The sequence below is a fragment of the Chenopodium album genome, chromosome 17 (assembly GCF_948465745.1).
Source record: "Chenopodium album chromosome 17, dcCheAlbu1.1, whole genome shotgun sequence".
Lineage (NCBI taxonomy): Eukaryota > Viridiplantae > Streptophyta > Magnoliopsida > Caryophyllales > Amaranthaceae > Chenopodium > Chenopodium album.
Window position 1 is genome coordinate 28,521,783 of NC_137850.1, and position 17,920 is coordinate 28,539,702.

At 38.0% G+C, this 17,920-nt stretch overlaps 2 protein-coding genes across 2 annotated transcripts; both read right to left on the minus strand.

Moving 5' to 3' along the window:
- Positions 1–10,240: 10,240 nt before the first annotated feature.
- On the minus strand, positions 10,241–10,966 carry LOC145588788 (uncharacterized). The gene has a single exon (XM_081645393.1). The coding sequence runs from the start codon at positions 10,964–10,966 to the stop codon at positions 10,241–10,243; it is 726 nt and encodes a 241-aa protein (XP_081501519.1).
- Positions 10,967–11,110: 144 nt separating this feature from the next.
- On the minus strand, positions 11,111–11,458 carry LOC145588790 (putative mitochondrial protein AtMg00860). Its single transcript, XM_081645394.1, has one exon. It carries the CDS (start codon positions 11,456–11,458, stop codon positions 11,111–11,113), a length of 348 nt encoding a protein of 115 aa, XP_081501520.1.
- Between the last annotated feature and the right edge of the window lie 6,462 nt (positions 11,459–17,920).

Below are 17,920 nucleotides of genomic sequence, written 5' to 3' on the forward strand. Positions count from 1 at the left end.
AAACAAAAACCGATGGATGATGAATATTAACTAAATGCCTTGCATGTGGGATGAACTCGTCCCTTTTTGCTCCACGAACATTCTAAAGAATGAACATCATCTTTAAGTTTTGAATAGAACGCTGAAGAGTCACAGATGGACGATCAGTCGGTAGTGGGTTCAAGGGATGGTAGTACACCTCCCAATGCTTCCAATAAAAGAGGGTTCATTGGAGCCACAATCTCCCTTGGTCCTTGAAGAAATCTGTAAAATCGAATTTGTATTTGCATTCCCAACAACGTATCCTGTGAGATGTAGGTTGCTATATGGTGCCTTTTCATGTTTTGTCCTTGAACCACATGTTTTGTACTGTCCATGAATGACACTAAGAACTACTCGTATAATACAAGGGAGGGGCATGAATCCATATTTCATGAAAAGAGGAATTCTAAAATATAGTCCAACCATATGTCCATTTTTACGCTCATAAGTATCTTTTCCTAATCACTCAATAAAAATTCCAACTCTGAACCTAAGTTTTTTCCCGAATTTTTAGAAAGCCACGTGGGATTTAATTTTCTTAGCGCGTCATGTAGGATAATATATTTTAGTTGTAGCCAATTAAATAAGAGATTATTAATTTCTTTTAGAATTGAATGATTCAATTGCCACGTAATAAAAATTGGCGAATGAGATTTTATGTTTAAATTAATTAAATATTAAATATAATATTTTTATATTGGGGAATTTATCTAAACATATAAAAAATTTTAGCACATAAATACAAAAATAATTTGTTGTAAAAAATCAAGTAAACCTTGCATCGCATGAGTTTCATCTAGTTACACTTAATGTATGACTACTTTATTTTTATAATTTAAGCCCTCATAAATAACATAACTCTCATGGTTCTAAAATATAATTAAAACCAAAAAATATCTACAATAAACGAAATTATACACAAGAAAATGCAAATATGTCATAAATAAAATTTAGTTTACCAAAAAAAAAAGGAAAAATTAGTTTTAATAATCTCAACTTTGAGCGAATTTGTTTAAATAATCCCAACTTTTGATTATTTTATAATTATCCCAACTTTGGATACATTTTCTTTTAACCGCCTCAAACCAGTCAGCAACCTATTATACCAGGTTACTTGACACGAGTCGGACCATGATTAGTTCAATTAATTAAAAAAAATGAAAAATTCAGAAAATCCCCCCTTCCCCCACCGAACCACCCTAACTCCACCCCCCTCTTTCACGAGAAAAACCCTTCATCCTTTCCCTCACTTTGAAAAATGCCCTCAAAACCGCCCCCCTCTCACCTTCCACACCTCGGAAAACAACCCCACTCCTTTCCCCAACCACTAAAACCGCCCCTCCCTTCCCCCTTGGCAGTTTCAGTGGTTAGGGAAGGGAAGGGGTAGTTTTAAAGAGGTAGGAATGGGAAAAGGGCGGTTTCTAAACAAAGTCACAAAACTTGGGATAGAAGTACATATAATCTAAGGAACTACGAAGTCAGATTACTCTTCTATGATTAGTTTATTGTAACATAATATGCACATCTCAACACACGAGCTAATTGACACTCCCTCCGTTTTTTAATAAGCGTGATACTTTAACTGCCGAGAATGTATTGGGTGCGGACGGACGCACGAACTGTTTGGTGCAGGAGGCTTAACTGATATATTTTACTTGTTGGGTAATATGTTTCATGTGTTGGCTGATGTATTTTATTTGTTGGCTAATATGGTTTTTATATTGGCTAATATATTCCGTTTGTTGGTTGAATTTTTTTTTTTTCCTTTTGTTGGCTGATATCAGACATCATTTGGTTTATGTATTTCTTTAGTTGGCTTATATATTTATTTTGTTGCCTGATATGTATAATTTAATTGTTAGATTATATGTTTCATTTTGTTGGCTGATATGTTTATTTTGTTGGCTTATTACCTGTTGCTTTTGTTTGCTGATTTCATCCTTTTGTTGGCTTATATACTTCATTTGTTGGCTGATATGTTCCTCCTGTTGACTTATTTGTATCTTTTGTTTGCTGATTTCATCTTTTTGTTGGCTAATATGCTTCTTTTATTGGATGATATGTTCAGTCACTTGGCTGATAAGTACCTTTTGTTGTTGTTGGATGATATGTTCAGTCTCTTGGCTGATAAGTACCTTTTGTTGGCTGATATTTTTCTCTTGTTGGTTGATAGGGTTCTTGTGTTGACTGATACGTTTTTCTTTCTATCTCATATGTCCCTAATATTGACTGATATCATACATCAATTGGCTGATATGAGTTGTTTGTTGGCTAATATGAGTTGTTTGTTGACTAATATGATACCAGTACTAACTTAAGGAGTACTATATTTATTTCTTTATCTCTAATCTTTCTCCCTCTTCTTCTCTCCTCTTTCCTCTTTCTTCCTTCCGCTTTGGTTCTCACGCAACATCCCTCCTAAGAAAGCATGCCATAACAGTACATCACTCACCATAACCTCACTCACCCTAACCTCACGACCCAAAGCTCACGCCACATCCAACCAGCCACCACCCTAACCTTACGCTACAACCCAACCACCCACCGCCCTAACCCATGACCCTAACCTCACACCGCCATCTCCAACATCGCAGTACCACCACCAGCAAAATCAACCGGCAAATCGCAACCACCAGCCGTAGATCGCATCACCACCAACCACCATCCACCATTAGCCGCAAATCGCATCACCACCAGCCACCAACCATCAGCAAGCATAAACGCTTCACCTTCGTCTCCGTCTCCGTCTTCGTCGCCATCGTCATCTTCGATTCAATCAAAAAATAAATGATTTTCTTCGATTTGGTTGGCTGATTCAAGCATTATGATGTTATTCTGTGAATTGTGAGCCCTAAAATCTCAGTTTTCTTTTATAATTGAAATAAATGGTAAAGTTTCAATTGTGTTTGAAGGGGAAATTAGCTTGCCCGCACAAACACTTGGGTGCGGGTGCCCGCACCCAATAGTTTGTGTTAAATGCCACATATATCAATGTACAACTTTTTTGACCATTAATATTTGTAATTATATATTATAAAGAAATATGAAACATCAATACGGAATATTACGAAAATATACTTAAAAGGCTAATTCAAAAGTATTTTACATGGCAACATATGTTTTTTATATATTCGTAAAAAGTACAGTCAAAGTAACATTATGAATAGTGCAAAAGTCAAACTGTTGAATTATTACGAAACAGAGGGAGTAATAATCGATCATTTGTTTATAATCATAAATAGAAAATAAAAAAATAAATAAATAAAATAAATCTTCACTATTTCATCAAATATTTCCAAAAAAAGCACTAAAAAACCTAGATCACCTGCAATAATTAGTGGAAAATTGGTGTTTAATTAAACTGTGTAGACTGTTTCATCCTTGCAGTAGTAACACTAGGGAAGCTCAGATCTTAGGGTATACATGTTTTTAACGACCACTATAAAATTTTCAGTTTTTAACATTGTATTAAATACTCTTTTTTCACATGTAAAAGGTATACCAACTTAACTAGCTTAATTCTGCTGTTTCATATCCTCTCTTGACGTCCCACTTTTACAACTATCATCCACCTTCATATTCCGTCCAGTTTATTATCACATAACAATTAATCATAGCCAAATCGTTCACATTATTTAATTAATCAAGTCTTTGTCAACACATTATTTCGTCGCACATGACTAGATCTCATGCTTCTAGTTATATTAATCAATATTCCGGCCCTATTTCACACATTACGTTATAATTCCGTACAATTTGAAAGCCTAATCATCATGGAAATTTTTTAGATTCGATTTTCAAATCTTTTGAATAAAACTAATAAGACAAAGGAATATTATTAGTATTAGCATGTACGTATTATGTATGATCTATCAAATTCTTAAGGTGACTATATATGCGACTTCCGGTCGTGAAACTATTTACATATGAGAAGGTATTGGGTGCGACAAGCCGCATTAAACAATTTGTGCGTCAAGTATATATGATATCTAATATTTTCTCAGAATATGTATTATTTAATAGACGATATGTACAACTTGTTGAAGGATATATGTTATTTAATAGAGGATACATACAATTTTGTTGTAAGATATGTATTGTTTGTTATCAGATATGTAGTATTTGATAATGGATGTTTACAATTTATCTTTGGTAGAGGATACTACACTTTGTTAGAGGATATCACCATATAGCCATATAAGGATATCGTCCAACCTATAGATGATACAGGAGACACAATATAAATGATATCATCATATAGCCAATAGAGGATATCATCCAGCCAATAAAAGATATCATAGATCGATCGACACAATTATTAATGATATTATATAGCCAATAGAGGATAGCATCCAACTATGATATCATATAGGCAATAGAGGATATCATCCAGCCAATAAAGGATATCATAAATACAATTATTAATGATATCATATAGCTAATAGAGGATACCATCCAGCCATTATATCATATAACCAATAGAGGATATCATCTAGCCATAATATCATATAACCAATTAGAGGATATCAGCCAGCCACTAGAGGATATCAAAAACCCGCTGGCCTGACGAAAACATGGACGTGTGACCATAGTAAAATCATTAATATATAGCTTTTATAATTAGTTACAATATTTATCGATGTTCTTATAAATAGAAAAACGTGAAAAAGAAAATGGTATATTTAAAAACTAAATAATACGGAGTACAAAGTATAATAATATTTGACTTTTAAAACTTGAAAATTAGTCAATGATATTGTTCCGGGAAATTCCGGTATCGTGAGTCCTGGGTCTGTACAGGTTTACCGTCTAATTGAGCACCTTCACAGTCAGCACAACTTAGCTAACCCGGGGGATTATCCGGGAATAACCGCTCTGATGCTAAAGTTAGTAATCTGATGAGAAGGAGGAATGAAAATGATAAAAAAAAAAGTATTTCTAGAGAGAGAGAGAAAGAAAAATTGTACCTCAATAGTGATACATGCTTGGGTATTTATAGAAAGATAAACAAGCTGGTGCCACCTATCGACATAGGTGGCAATTAACTTTATGGACAACAGGTGCCTACATGGTCGTTAGCAACTCTCCACGTGGCCAAGACTAGTCCTTAACGGTGTCGGCACTATCCCATACAACTAGTCCCCCAAGTGAGGATGTCTGTGAAACTGACGTTCTCACTTGTGAGCTACATACGACATTAGTCATTAACGTGCCGTGAACCGAGGTTTTTTTATTATTATTTATTATTTTGATTAAAAAATCTCTGATTTGCCCCAAAAGTGAGCAAAGTAAAAAATATTATTCGCTCAATTAAAAATTAATGACCGAGATTAAAAAATCTCTGCTTTGCCCCCAAAGTGAGCAAAGTAAAAAATATTATTTGCTCAATTAAAAATTAATGACCGAGATTAAAAAATCTCTGCTTTGCCCCCAAAGTGAGCAAAGTAAAAAATATTATTTGCTCAATTAAAAATTAATGACCAAGATTAAAAAATCTCTAATTTGCTCCCACAGTGAGCAAAGTAAAAGATATTACTTGCTCAATTAAAAATTAATGGCCGAGATTAAAAAAATCTCTGATTTGCCCCCATAGTGAGCAAAGTAAAAGATATTATTTGTCAATTAAAAATTAATGGTTGAGATTAAAAAAAAAATCTTTGTTTTGCCCCCAAAGTGAGCAAAGTAAAAAATATTATTTGCTCAATTAAAAATTAATGACCGAGATTAAAAAATCTCTGATTTCCCCCACAATGAGCAAAGTAAAAAATATTATTTTCTCAATTAAAAATTAATGGCCGAGATTAAAAAAAATATTTGATTTGCCCCCACAGTGAGCTAAGTAAAAGATATTATTTGCTCTATTAAAAATTAATAGCCGAGATTAAAAATGTTATTTGTTACCATTCTCAATCCACCGGAATGTGGCTTAAGACATAGATTAACAAATGGGCGAGAAAAAATTGAAATTAGTGGGGCACGTGTCGGAAATCCAGCGTGAGTTAGCGAAAAGGCGTTTTATCCCATCCGTTGGATTACATGCAATTAATGTCACATCAACCACCACTATTATTGATAATATAAATACTTAGCAATGCACACTTCACTAAAATTTACTTGCCTAAAAAATTTCGCCAAAAAATTCTCCAGCGCTAAACTCGATTCTGTGAGTGAAAGGTTCAGATTTGTAGCAAATTACTCCAGCGTTCGCAGAACTTGGCCATTCTTGTTAATCTGAGTACTGGTGTGTGTTATCTTGCCCAACTTCAGGAGTCGGATCTTCAAGAGGTAAAAAAACCCTAACTTTTATTTATGTTTTTCGTTGACACTTGTTTTTTAGTAGTGTTAGCCGTTTTTGCGTTTAAATATCAATGTCTGGTTCTGGAATGCATTCAAATGTGGAGAAAGCTGATGGGGCTGCCCCTTTTTCACCATTCTCCTCAGCACAACAACAGGAAGCATATTTTCGGCATAAGTTTCTAGCCGATACCGAGAAAGCTTTATGTCCTGATAATCCCGATATTTTAGAGGACGTAGAGATTATTGACGTTGAGCCTTTAAGTGTTCGTTATCATTTAAAGTCAGATCCAAAATTATTTAATCAATATGGTACTAATCTCGGCAGAATAGGTGTTAAAAGCACCGGAATGCCGAGAACTAAGCGTACCAGTTATCAACCTCAGGCCAAAGTCGGGAAGGCAGTAGGCATCCTGGCAAAGAACCGATAACAGAGCCAGAAGAGCCGGTATCAGATGTTAGAGATGATGATGTCGAGTTTGTTGAGAGAAGTATTGGGGAAACGCGTCCAACGAAAGAGGAAGTTGAAGATGAAGATATGGAAGAGGACGTAGAAGAAGAAGTGGGAGAAGAGGTAGAATACAAAGGTGGGGTGGAGGAATAAGGAGACGAAAATGAGGGTGAAGATGAGGAGGAGACTGACAAAGAGATTAGGGTTGACTTTGATATCACCGCTCAGGTTGCAGAGGAAGTGAAAGTTGATGAAGGTTATGACTCTGAGCAAGATGACTCCAAATACCGACAACCCTTATTTGTGCCAAATGATTACAAAGTGGTGGATACCGCTGTCGATCCGGATTGGCTTAAGTTGGCTACCGAGAAGGAATATTGTCGTCATGGGAAGTGCTTCTACGGGCTCCCTGACGGTTACGAGCTCAGGCTACTTGGAAAAGGGCAAACTGCGTTAGACTGTCCTCCTGGCCACATAGTTGTTTATGCCAAGTATTTCGAGTTTGGCTTACGGTTTCCTCTACATCATTATATTGAAAAAAATATTCGGGGCCTGGAACGTATTTGTTACACAGCTAACTCCACCAACAATCTGGAATATGGTCTCCCTTGTTTGGGTTATGATTTTTATGGACTTCCCCCTTACCTTAAACTTGTTTCGACAGTTGCACTGGATAAAGAAAGATAGCCATTCACCGGGATGGTGGTCACTGTATACAGCTCCTGGTAAATGTACAATTTGGCCGAAATTGACCAGTTGCAACAAATGGCAGAAGGAGTTCTATTTTATGAGTTTGCCTAATGATTATAAAGTTTGTAGGGCTTTCTACCCTCCTCACAGTATGTTTGATACCATTAAGTCTAGAAAATTAGCTAAACGAGAGGAAAAAGCTTTTAGGTGGTTTTACCTGTAAATATGTTGGTGCCGATAAGAAAAATAAGGCTGTTCCTAGGGTGTGGCTGCCCCACTGTAATTACATTAGAATATTCTAGGCAACGCCCCTCTTTCTCACGTCGGTCTCTGTCATACCGATGAATTTGGTATGGACTTTTTCATACCGTCATATTTCTTTAATATATCTTGACTGTTTAGCTACTTTTGTTCTGTCATTTGCAATTTCCTATACCTGCACTTTTTCTTTCGTGCTACCTACAAGTTTTGTACATCAGACTATGTAATTGTGCTATTAGGTGGTTGGTATTTTAAGAATTAACAAGCTAGACTTCGCTCGATTGGGACTAAACCCTGACGGTAGAGTCAAATATCAGTGCCCTCCAAAGCCAAAAGAGTCCTTTGACACTTTACCTGTCTTCGCCACTAGAGCTTCATAGGGAAAGATAAGAAGAAAACAAGATATGGCTCCCGAACAAGGCAGAACTCGTTTTAAGACCCTTCCCCTTAAGAGGGGGGTTCTCTCAGTGCCGGCTCCAAACGAACCAGCGAGGTCAGTGACCGAGAGCTAGCGAAGAAACAGAAAAAGGCCGATGATTAACAAGCAGCACAGCTGCAAGTTCAGCAATCAGCGCAACCCAAGGATGTTACCGTCGACAGCTTAAACCTTATTGACTTAGATGAAGAGGATGTGCGGCCAACTGTTTAAAAGAAGTTGAACATTATCCTTCACAGCCAACCTACTACCGGTGCCGACAGGGCCGCATCCATAGAGAGGCACTCAACGGTAACAAGATGGTTTGGCGATAACAGTCAGAATGCTTTCATCCCAGTAATGACTGGTGATTACATCGAGATCCCCTATGTGAAGCTTCCTGACAAGGTGCGTAAGGAGCTGTTGGTTCCTGTTAGAAATGCTGGCGAGCCTTGGCATCCTCGCATTAACGTCAATCATGGAGAGTCTGTCATCTATGATGATCCTGGTTCTGGGGGAAGTATGGGATGGAGGATGCTAAAGGACTTGGCAACTCTGGCTGACAGGCCTGTTGATCGGCTAGCTGCTCCTTGTGGGCAGATGATGAATGACTTACTCAAAGTAAGACTTTGCTTTTCTCTTTTGCTCCTCCCTTTATATGTTATTATACATATATATATTTTTTATCTACTCGTATGCATTTAACTCATTTTATGTAATTTTTTTTATTTTTTAGACTGTCAACTCGACCGTGGAGGTCGTGCACATGTACAAGTATTATCAGAGGTATGCAGACCAGGCTGAGACAAAGGTGAAGAAGGCTGATGACGAACGCTAGACTGTTCACACGCTCATGTCGAAAAAGGGGGGGAGGGGGGTTCCATGATTAGATTATAGGTCGTTAATTACTTTTATTAACGGCTTCAGCCAAATAAAATATTACAAAATGAGTTACCAAACATATGACCACATGTCATGCCAAGAATAAATATGCAATGCCTAACACATTTAAAAAATAAACACTAAACATAATACTTCTTAAGAATGCTGACATTCCATACATTCTTTAACGGTATCCCCTCTAAAGTCATTAGCCGATATGACCCTTTTCAGAGAGTTTTATATATTTGATATGGGCCTTCCCAATTTGCGGTAAATTTCCCATCTATGTTTCCCTTACCCATTGCTACGGTTCTTCGTAAAACCAAATCACCGTCTTTTAGAGGCCGGTAATTAACTCGCTTGTTGTATGCCTGACTCATTCGATTATGAGCCGAAAGCAAGGTTGAAAGGTGACTCCCCTGTGGTTTCTTTTGTTGTTGTCCTATTGGCCCACAATATTTCGAGCACCAGATCAGCCCATAATCCTTTTGCATCTTCGATCTTCTTTTTCAAAGCATTCAAAATCTGTTTATTAGCTGCTTCCGCTTGACCGTTTGATTGCGGATGACACACCGCTGTATAGGCAAACTTGACCTTGTATATGCTAAGGAAGTCTTTAAATGGACTACAGTCAAAATGGGAACTGTTATCGAAAACCATAGCTATCGGCAGGCCGAAACGTGTGAATATGTTTTTCCAGATAAACTTCTTTACTTCGTTTGCCGTTATCTTAGCCATAGGCTCGGCTTCTATCCATTTTGTGAAATAATCTATGCCCACTATTAAGAACATGCGTCCCCCTGTGGCCAATGTGAAAGACCCGACAATATCCATTCCCCATTGCGCAAAAGGAATTGGATTGAGAATAGGTGTTAAGTCGTTTGGTGGCTGATTTATTGCCAGCCCAAACTTCTGGCATTTATCACACTTCTTGGCATAGGCTAGTGTATCTGCATTCATTGTCGACCAGTAATATCCTCTTTTCATTACTGCAAGGGACATTGACCAACCACCCATGTGATTCCCACAATCGTCCTCGTGAATTTCTTCTACAAGCCTGGAAGACTCATATGTCGTTATACATCTTCGCAATGGCAGGGAAAAGCCCCGTTTGTACAGCATTCCACGGAACATGACGAACCAAACGCTATCCTTCTTGACTTTTTGTGCTTCAACTTTGTCGGAGAAATAACGTCATACAACTTATAGGCCAATATATCATCATACTATTCTTGGCCTCCATCAACACAGTTAACCTCTTTTGGAGTTCCTTTATCAATGCTTTTATGGTCCAAAATCTCAACCATTACAGTGCGTTCTAAATCATTGAAGCTTGAGCTTGCTAATTTTATCAAGGCGTCTGCCTGTGCATTCTGGGCACGCGGAACCAAATTGATTTCAATGTAATCCAGTTTGGCCGCTATAGCTTTCAACTTGGCCAAGTAAGCGATCTTTGTTTGCTCTCGAGCTTCGTACTCACCGCTAAACTGGATTGCAACTAACTGCGAATCTGTTGACAGTTCAATTCTCTTTGCCTCCCCGGCTATACATAACTGCACTCCTGCCAAAGCTACTTCATACTCAACCTCGCTATTAGAGGCTTTGAATTTGAATTTGATAGCGTACTCGAACACATCCCCTTGTGGAGAAATCGTAATTATACTGGCCCCTGAACCTGTCGACTCTACGGAGCCGTTAAATGAGACCTTCCATAATCCGACATCTTCTTCTTCTGTGTAAGATGTTTCAACAATAAAATCAGATAAGGCCTGAGCCTTTATTGAAACTCTTGGCTTATATATTATCGCGTATTCTAATAACTCTATCGCCCATTTAAGCAAGTGCCCAGAGGTCTCCATCTTCTGGAGGGACTTCTCTAATGGATGATTCGTTAGAATTTCAATCGTGTGTGCGTCAAAGTACGACCGTAGCTTCCACGCCGCTATGACCATTGCATACACGATTTTTTCTATCAAAGGATACCATCTTTCTGTAGCATTCAAAACGTGACTCACAAAGTAAATAGGCATTTGCACTTTCTTCCGTTCTACTAACAACATAGCCGCTACCGTCTTTGGGGATGCGGAGATATACAACTACAGGTTCTCCCCTTTTTCTGGCCTAGCTATTGTCGGTAACGATCTTAGATGGTTTTTCACTACCTCCAGCACTTTTGCCTGTTCCTTCCCCCATACAAATATTTTGTTTTGCCGTAGCACTATAAAGAATGGTAAGGCCTTATCAGCAGACTTGCTAATAAACCTTGTCAGTGCCGCCATTCGACCGGTAAGCTTTTGTATGTCTTTTATCGATTTCGGCTGTGGTAAACTAAGGATGGCCTCAACCTTATCAGGATTTGCATTTATTCCCCTTTCGCTGACCATAAAACCCAAAAATTTCCCTAACCGATTTCCAAAGATGCATTTCTCTATATTCAACTTCATTCGGTGATGTCGGAGGGTTTCAAAGGTTTCCCTTAGATCTGCAATATGGTCAGTGGCCAGTCAGCTTTTTACAATCGAGTCATCTACATATACCTCTACGTTTCTTCCCTGCTAGTTTGCAAATACCTTATCAATGAGTTTCTGGTATGTAACGCTCGTGTTTCGCAGTCCAAACGACATCGCTCGATAGCAGTACACCCCAGCATCGGTAATGAATGCTGCTTTCGGCTCATATAAACTGACTTAATGATACCCCGAAAAGGCATCCATGAAGCTCAATAAGGCATGCCCTGAAGTGGAATCTACCAGTCTATCTATCCTGGGCAATGGATAGCAATCCTTTGGGAAAGCCTTATTCAAGTCCGTAAAATCCACACACATCCTCCATTTTCTTAACGGATTTTTTACCATGACTACATTTGCTAACCACTCAGGATACATGCAAGGCTCTATAAACCCTTCCGCTAGCAATTTATTGAACTCAGCTTGTATAGCTTTAATTTTTTCTGTCGAGAAGTTCCGATTTTTCTGCCTAACTGGTCGTGCTTGCCTATCTACATTTAGCTTATGCACCATAACATCGGGATGAATTCCTGGCATCTCGTCCGCCGAAAAGGCAAACACATCTGCATTCTCCCGTAAGAGCTCAACCAAATGGCATCGTGTGTCGACTTCCATATCAGACCCCACTCACACTACCCGACCTGGAACCCCCGGCTGCAGCTCTACTTCAGTGGTTTCTCCCCCAAGCAAGGGGTAAGGTACCGTTATTAGCTGTGTATTAAAATTTTCCATCGCCAAGTCGTGTGTGGATGATACATCAATTATTAAGAACTTTGTCATGATATCTCAAGCTTCGAAACCTTCACCAACTCGAACTTATAAAGCAATGCTTTCTTTAGGCCTGACTGTAGAACATTAAAACCGATAATAGGGTACAGGACCTGCGTCAAATACTGTCTGCCTATCATCATGTCATCGAACGTCTTTGCAAATAGGAAGTTGGCGGAGCTTCCTCCATCAACTAGTGCTCGCTTGATGTCACACCCGTTAACCGTAAGTATCAACACTAATGGGTGGTCATGGGGAAAAACAATTCTCTGACGTCAGCCTCGGAAAAACACACTGACGGTATTGTGGAAGGTCGAGGACGTTTGTAACACCCTAGAAATTCCTTTCTTTTAAAATACCTGTTTTGCCCTGTTTAAAACTTTAATTAGGAATATCTAAGACATTACCGCCACCGTGATAACGGCTAAGGCAACTATCAAAGACACACAGCGGAAGACTAATTTTCCTAACCCTTTCAAAACAAGTCAACTTAAAAAGTCAATCAACGAAAATAAAGTCAAACCAAAGTCAAACGATGTGAAATAAAATCAACCTACAACTTGGAACCATTATAAGCCCTTATTAAAACCAAACCAAATTTAAAATCCTTTTGTTAGTTACGCATAGTAATATTATCATAAATAATTAAAGCAGTAACCACATCATATACTTATGAAAACTAGCATAATACGCTCTTCACTCATGCTCATTCATGAATATGCTTCAACACTTGAAAAGCTTATCTCTACCTATTTCCACTACTCTCCATTATAAATGGGTCATCATAGGGCCAAGATAAAGACAAGGACAACAAACACACAAAACACACAATCAGCAAAGCTGAGTACATAGGCGTAAATAACACACTAGCATACAATTCCCTATCAACACACGGCTTACCTTGTTGCACCTGTTTTTCAAGCATACAACATTCAATAAAAATTCTCACTAGACACTAAATAATTTATTTAGCATTGATTACGCATCGACGGGTTTCCCCCTAGCCTCCCCCAATAAATTGAGGTTACTGACACAGGAGCTAACCGTGCCAGCATCAAAACCACACATAGGTGGCGGAATTCCTGCGCATAATAATAATAAAAAGGAATATACAGCGTCCTGTACTCCATTAGAAGTTATGGTTAAATATAAAACCCCATAACTCCCCCCATATGTTCATACTCAAGGTATATATGTTCCAAGAGTGTTGGTGCTAATATCTTCCACTTTACGTTATTTACCGATTATTAAACTTGGTGATGACTCACAAACCATAATCATTCAATCAACAATAATAATTCAAACAATCAAATATATTAATTTAATTCTTGAAAATTAGTGACCACATAATATTTAATGTTGAACCCTTTTTAATTCTACCTCGGTGCCAATAACACCTTAAACGCATAAAGCGCCACAAATCCTATCCCTCGGTGTTAAAAACACCTTAAGTGCACTAAGGCACTAACATACAATTTATTCCTCGTGTACATAGACACTTATATAGCTCCTTTCCTCATGCTTATAGCATCAATAAAACTTATATGAACCATAAATAATTTCCTTTTCAATATTCCAAACCAAATTAAACATTTAGTTTAATTAAACATGCTCTCTATCATGCCATAAATAAATATGTGGCTCATAAATAATATTCCAAGCTATTATTTTCCAATCAACAATCCATCACAAATGAATCATGCCTCACAATCCATTCACTAATAACATCCAAATCATAATTTCCAATCCAAACCTAGCATGATACTATTTGTAATCAATCAGACACATTTAGCATGCTACTACATCAACATAATTATGCTAAGTACGCGAACGTACCTTGAATACGATCTTAATATCGCCACAATTAATAGAAATCACTCACTTTAAAGTCTCCTACAATTTAAAATCATAAAAGAATATTAAAACCCACTCTGCACAAATTTCCAGCAATATATGCTATTATAAAACCCCTCATAATTTATTTAAAATAAGCTGAAATTATATTTAAAACATCATAATTCAATCTCAATTAATGGGTAATTAAAATTCCTTAAAGAAACTTGATTTTTTAATGCTTTACCAAAAAGTCCAGCACTTTATTTTTTAAATCTTGCTGTAATTTAGTCTTAAAACACTTTAATCAAAGGTTTACACCATTATATATCATAATCCTTCAATAATTAATAAATCAAGAACCTAGGGTTTCAAAAATTGGGGTTTTTTAATTAAAAAACATAATCTTAAAATTAATTAACATAATACTTACAATCACACATCAAAATCAAATCACAAAACCCACAATTAATATTTAGATCTAGGATTAAATTTATTTTTAAAACAAAAATTAATTTTTTTTTATTCGAAAAAGAGGGAGGAAGGAGGTGGTGGCAGCCACCACGCCGGGTGCCAGCGCCTGTGGCCGCCTGCTGCCGGCGGCTGACGCTGCTGGCGGCGGCAGCCACTTGCTGTCGGTGGATGGCAGTGGTGGTGGGGGTGGCCGAAAAAAAAAAGAAGGGGAAGGGGAAAAAGGAGAAAGAAAAAAAAAAGAAAGAAAATAAGGAAAAAGGAGAGAGAAGTTTACCTTGGGTTTTCTCCACTCTGGGTAAAGTTTGATTTGCGTCATATGTGGGATATTTATACCCCTTCTCTAAGACCCTTCTCCCTAAATTTTCCCTTTTTAATTTTCCTAATCCCATCCCTAATAAAACTTTACTAAAATAAACTTTCCTAAATTAAACCCCAACTTAATTAAAATAATTAATTAAATAAACTTTCCTTTTATAAAATATTTCCAACTTATTAAAATAAATAACTAAAATAGTTTAAATAAAACATTTAAATTCAATTAAATACTTCTCAAAATACTTATATTAAATAATATACGTATAAAAATACGAGGTATTACAACGTTCCTCTATCCCTAGAGCATTCACCATGTGCTTGTACTCCGATAAGCTTTTCTTTGCTCCGGTAATAGGGCCTCGATGTACAGGTCCACCGGTAATGACAACTATTGTTATTTTATACCCCGGCGGGGTTTGTCCCTGTCTAAAGGTCCCTCCCTGCCAAGGTGTGTCATCTTGCTAATGATACTCTGCTTGCTTTGGCTGTGATGACATTTATCGGCTTGAACCTGGCTAGGCTCGGTATTGAGATAAACGTCCTTTCCAGATGAGGTCCTCAATGTTCTCTTTCAGCTGAATGCACTCTTCGGTATAATGACCAACATCCCTGTGGAACATGCAATATTTTTTCGCATCTCAGCCTTTAGTTATCATAGGAGCTGGCCTGTTCTAATTCTCCCTTTGCTAATTCACTGAGTAGATTGCCGCTCTAGGTGTATTCAATTGCGTGTAATTACTATATCGACCTAAACCTTTGCCAAGCCTACTTGATTTTTGTTGATTCTATTGTTGCGGCCTGCTTACTGAACCGGTGCAAGCATCTAGTATTGCATGATCATTCGACCGTTGGCTTGGCTCTGCTAGGGCCGCCTAGCTGCTAGTTTTCAGTAGCTCCTCGCTCTTTATGTATTCATGTAGTTTGCTGAACGCTGTGCCCAAATTCGCAAAGGATTTCCAGGCCAAATACCTTTTGAATTCACTATCACTCAAACCCTTCATGAGAGCCATCACAGCTATACCTTGCTGCAATTTTGGTATGGTATTAGCCTCGTTATTAAAATGCCTGATAAAGTCCCTCAATGACTCATCCTTTCTCTTCCTAACAGCCATAAGCTCTCCTTAAGTCCTCTGTCTTGCACTATTACTGATACACTGACCCGTAAACATTTTCACCAAAGTTTCAAAGCAATCAACGGAACTAGGTTCCAAATTAGAGAACCAATTCGAGGCCGACCCTGTCAAGGTTGTTGGGAAGACCTTGTACCACTTAGCATCTTTATCGGTGTATAGCAGCATATGGCTCTCAAAGGCCGCTACATATCTCTTAGGGTCTCCCTTGCCGTCATACGTGCATGACGGCATTTTAATCTTTTCCATCTGCTGATCGAGGATTTCTTAAGTAAACGGGGATACTCTCGGCCTAACCACCACTCTGGCTTTGCACCTTGGCGACCCGCTACTAGCGTCTTGCTGGTAAGATTCCGAGTCTCCTAACCGTACCCCCTAAGGAGCTTGATGCTCTCTGTTCATCGACTCTGACCTCGCGGGGTTGTCGGGGAGGTTGTGGTGCCACTTGGTTGAATTGACTTTCTAAATTAACAAATGCAGCCATAGACTGCATACCTTCTCCCCTTGTTCCACCGACAGTCGTCTCACCGACTTCGTTTCTCTTTCAAGACATCGCTCGCATGACTTTGGCCGTTATTTCTAGCTCTTCGGGAGCGAACTCAGCTAGGGGATCTAGGGTGGGTGCTCGAGGTTGCTCAGGTGTTATCAGCATGTTTGCTGGATCATTTGGGATTAGGTGGGTCTCATCCTCCACCACAATCTCCGGTAGAGTGTTTACTATCTTACTTGCCCCGGTATTGAGGATACCGGTATCATAGGTGCTACTTTCAATTTCCGAAATCGGTTTCGTGATTTGGTTGTTTCCTTCCATGACATTCTCGAGGTTCTTTAGACGATAGAAGTTATTACTTTCCCCTCCTTCTAACGCCAATTGTTCTGGGCAATTCCGGTATTGTGAGTCCTGGGGTCTATAAAGGTTTACTGACCAATTGAGCACCTGCACAGTCAACACAAATTAGCTAACCCGGGGAATTATCCGGGGGTAACCGCTCCAATGCTAAAGTTAGTAATCTGATGAGAAGGACGAATAAAAAGGATAAGAAAGTATTTCTAGAGAGAGAGAGAAAGATTGTACCTCAATAGTGAAACATGCTTGGGTATTTATAGAAAGATAACCAAGCTAGTGCCACCTTTTGACATAGGTGGTGTAGACACCTGATTGTGTCTCCCCAAAAACCAAACCCAATGATGAATATCTTTCACGCCATTGATTATCGAACAAGATGAAATGTGAAAAGTCTTGTGCTGCGGTCATTTTAATAAACAATACTTCTTTCTGTTTTCGAAAATATTTCTTTTCTTCCTCTATTTATGGAAAATGTCTAGTTTAGTTTGGTCCATGATAAGGGTCCAATAATAGTGTAGTTAGATTGGGCTCGAAAAGAGCTTTCCAATGATATATTATAAGCCTAATTCCGATGAATAATGAGGAAGTTGTAGCCAAAATACTAAATTGGGCCTGAAATGAGTTTTATATACGGCCCAATGATCAAGTGGAGGGCCCATTAATTATTATTCCTAAAATTCATTAGGATTGACTTTAATTTTCTAGAATAATCTAGAAGGTTATCTTAAATTCTAGTGGAATTAGGATTAATAATTATATCTTTTAGGAAAATAAGGAATTTTATATGGAATAAAACAAGTGTTTTAAAAAATTAAATCTGATTTTAAAAGATAAGTATAGACTTTAATTAATCTAACTTAATTATATTAAGGAATCCATACGGGATTTAGATAACGCGTTCTCCATCGCGAAACGACAGGACCCATCGCGTCGCGATGTCGCGCCACGATGGAGCCTGTCACGCCGCGATGGGAGCAGTTTTACTCCAAATTGAATTTGATCTTTTTCTAATCGTTTCGGGACTTTTTTCCT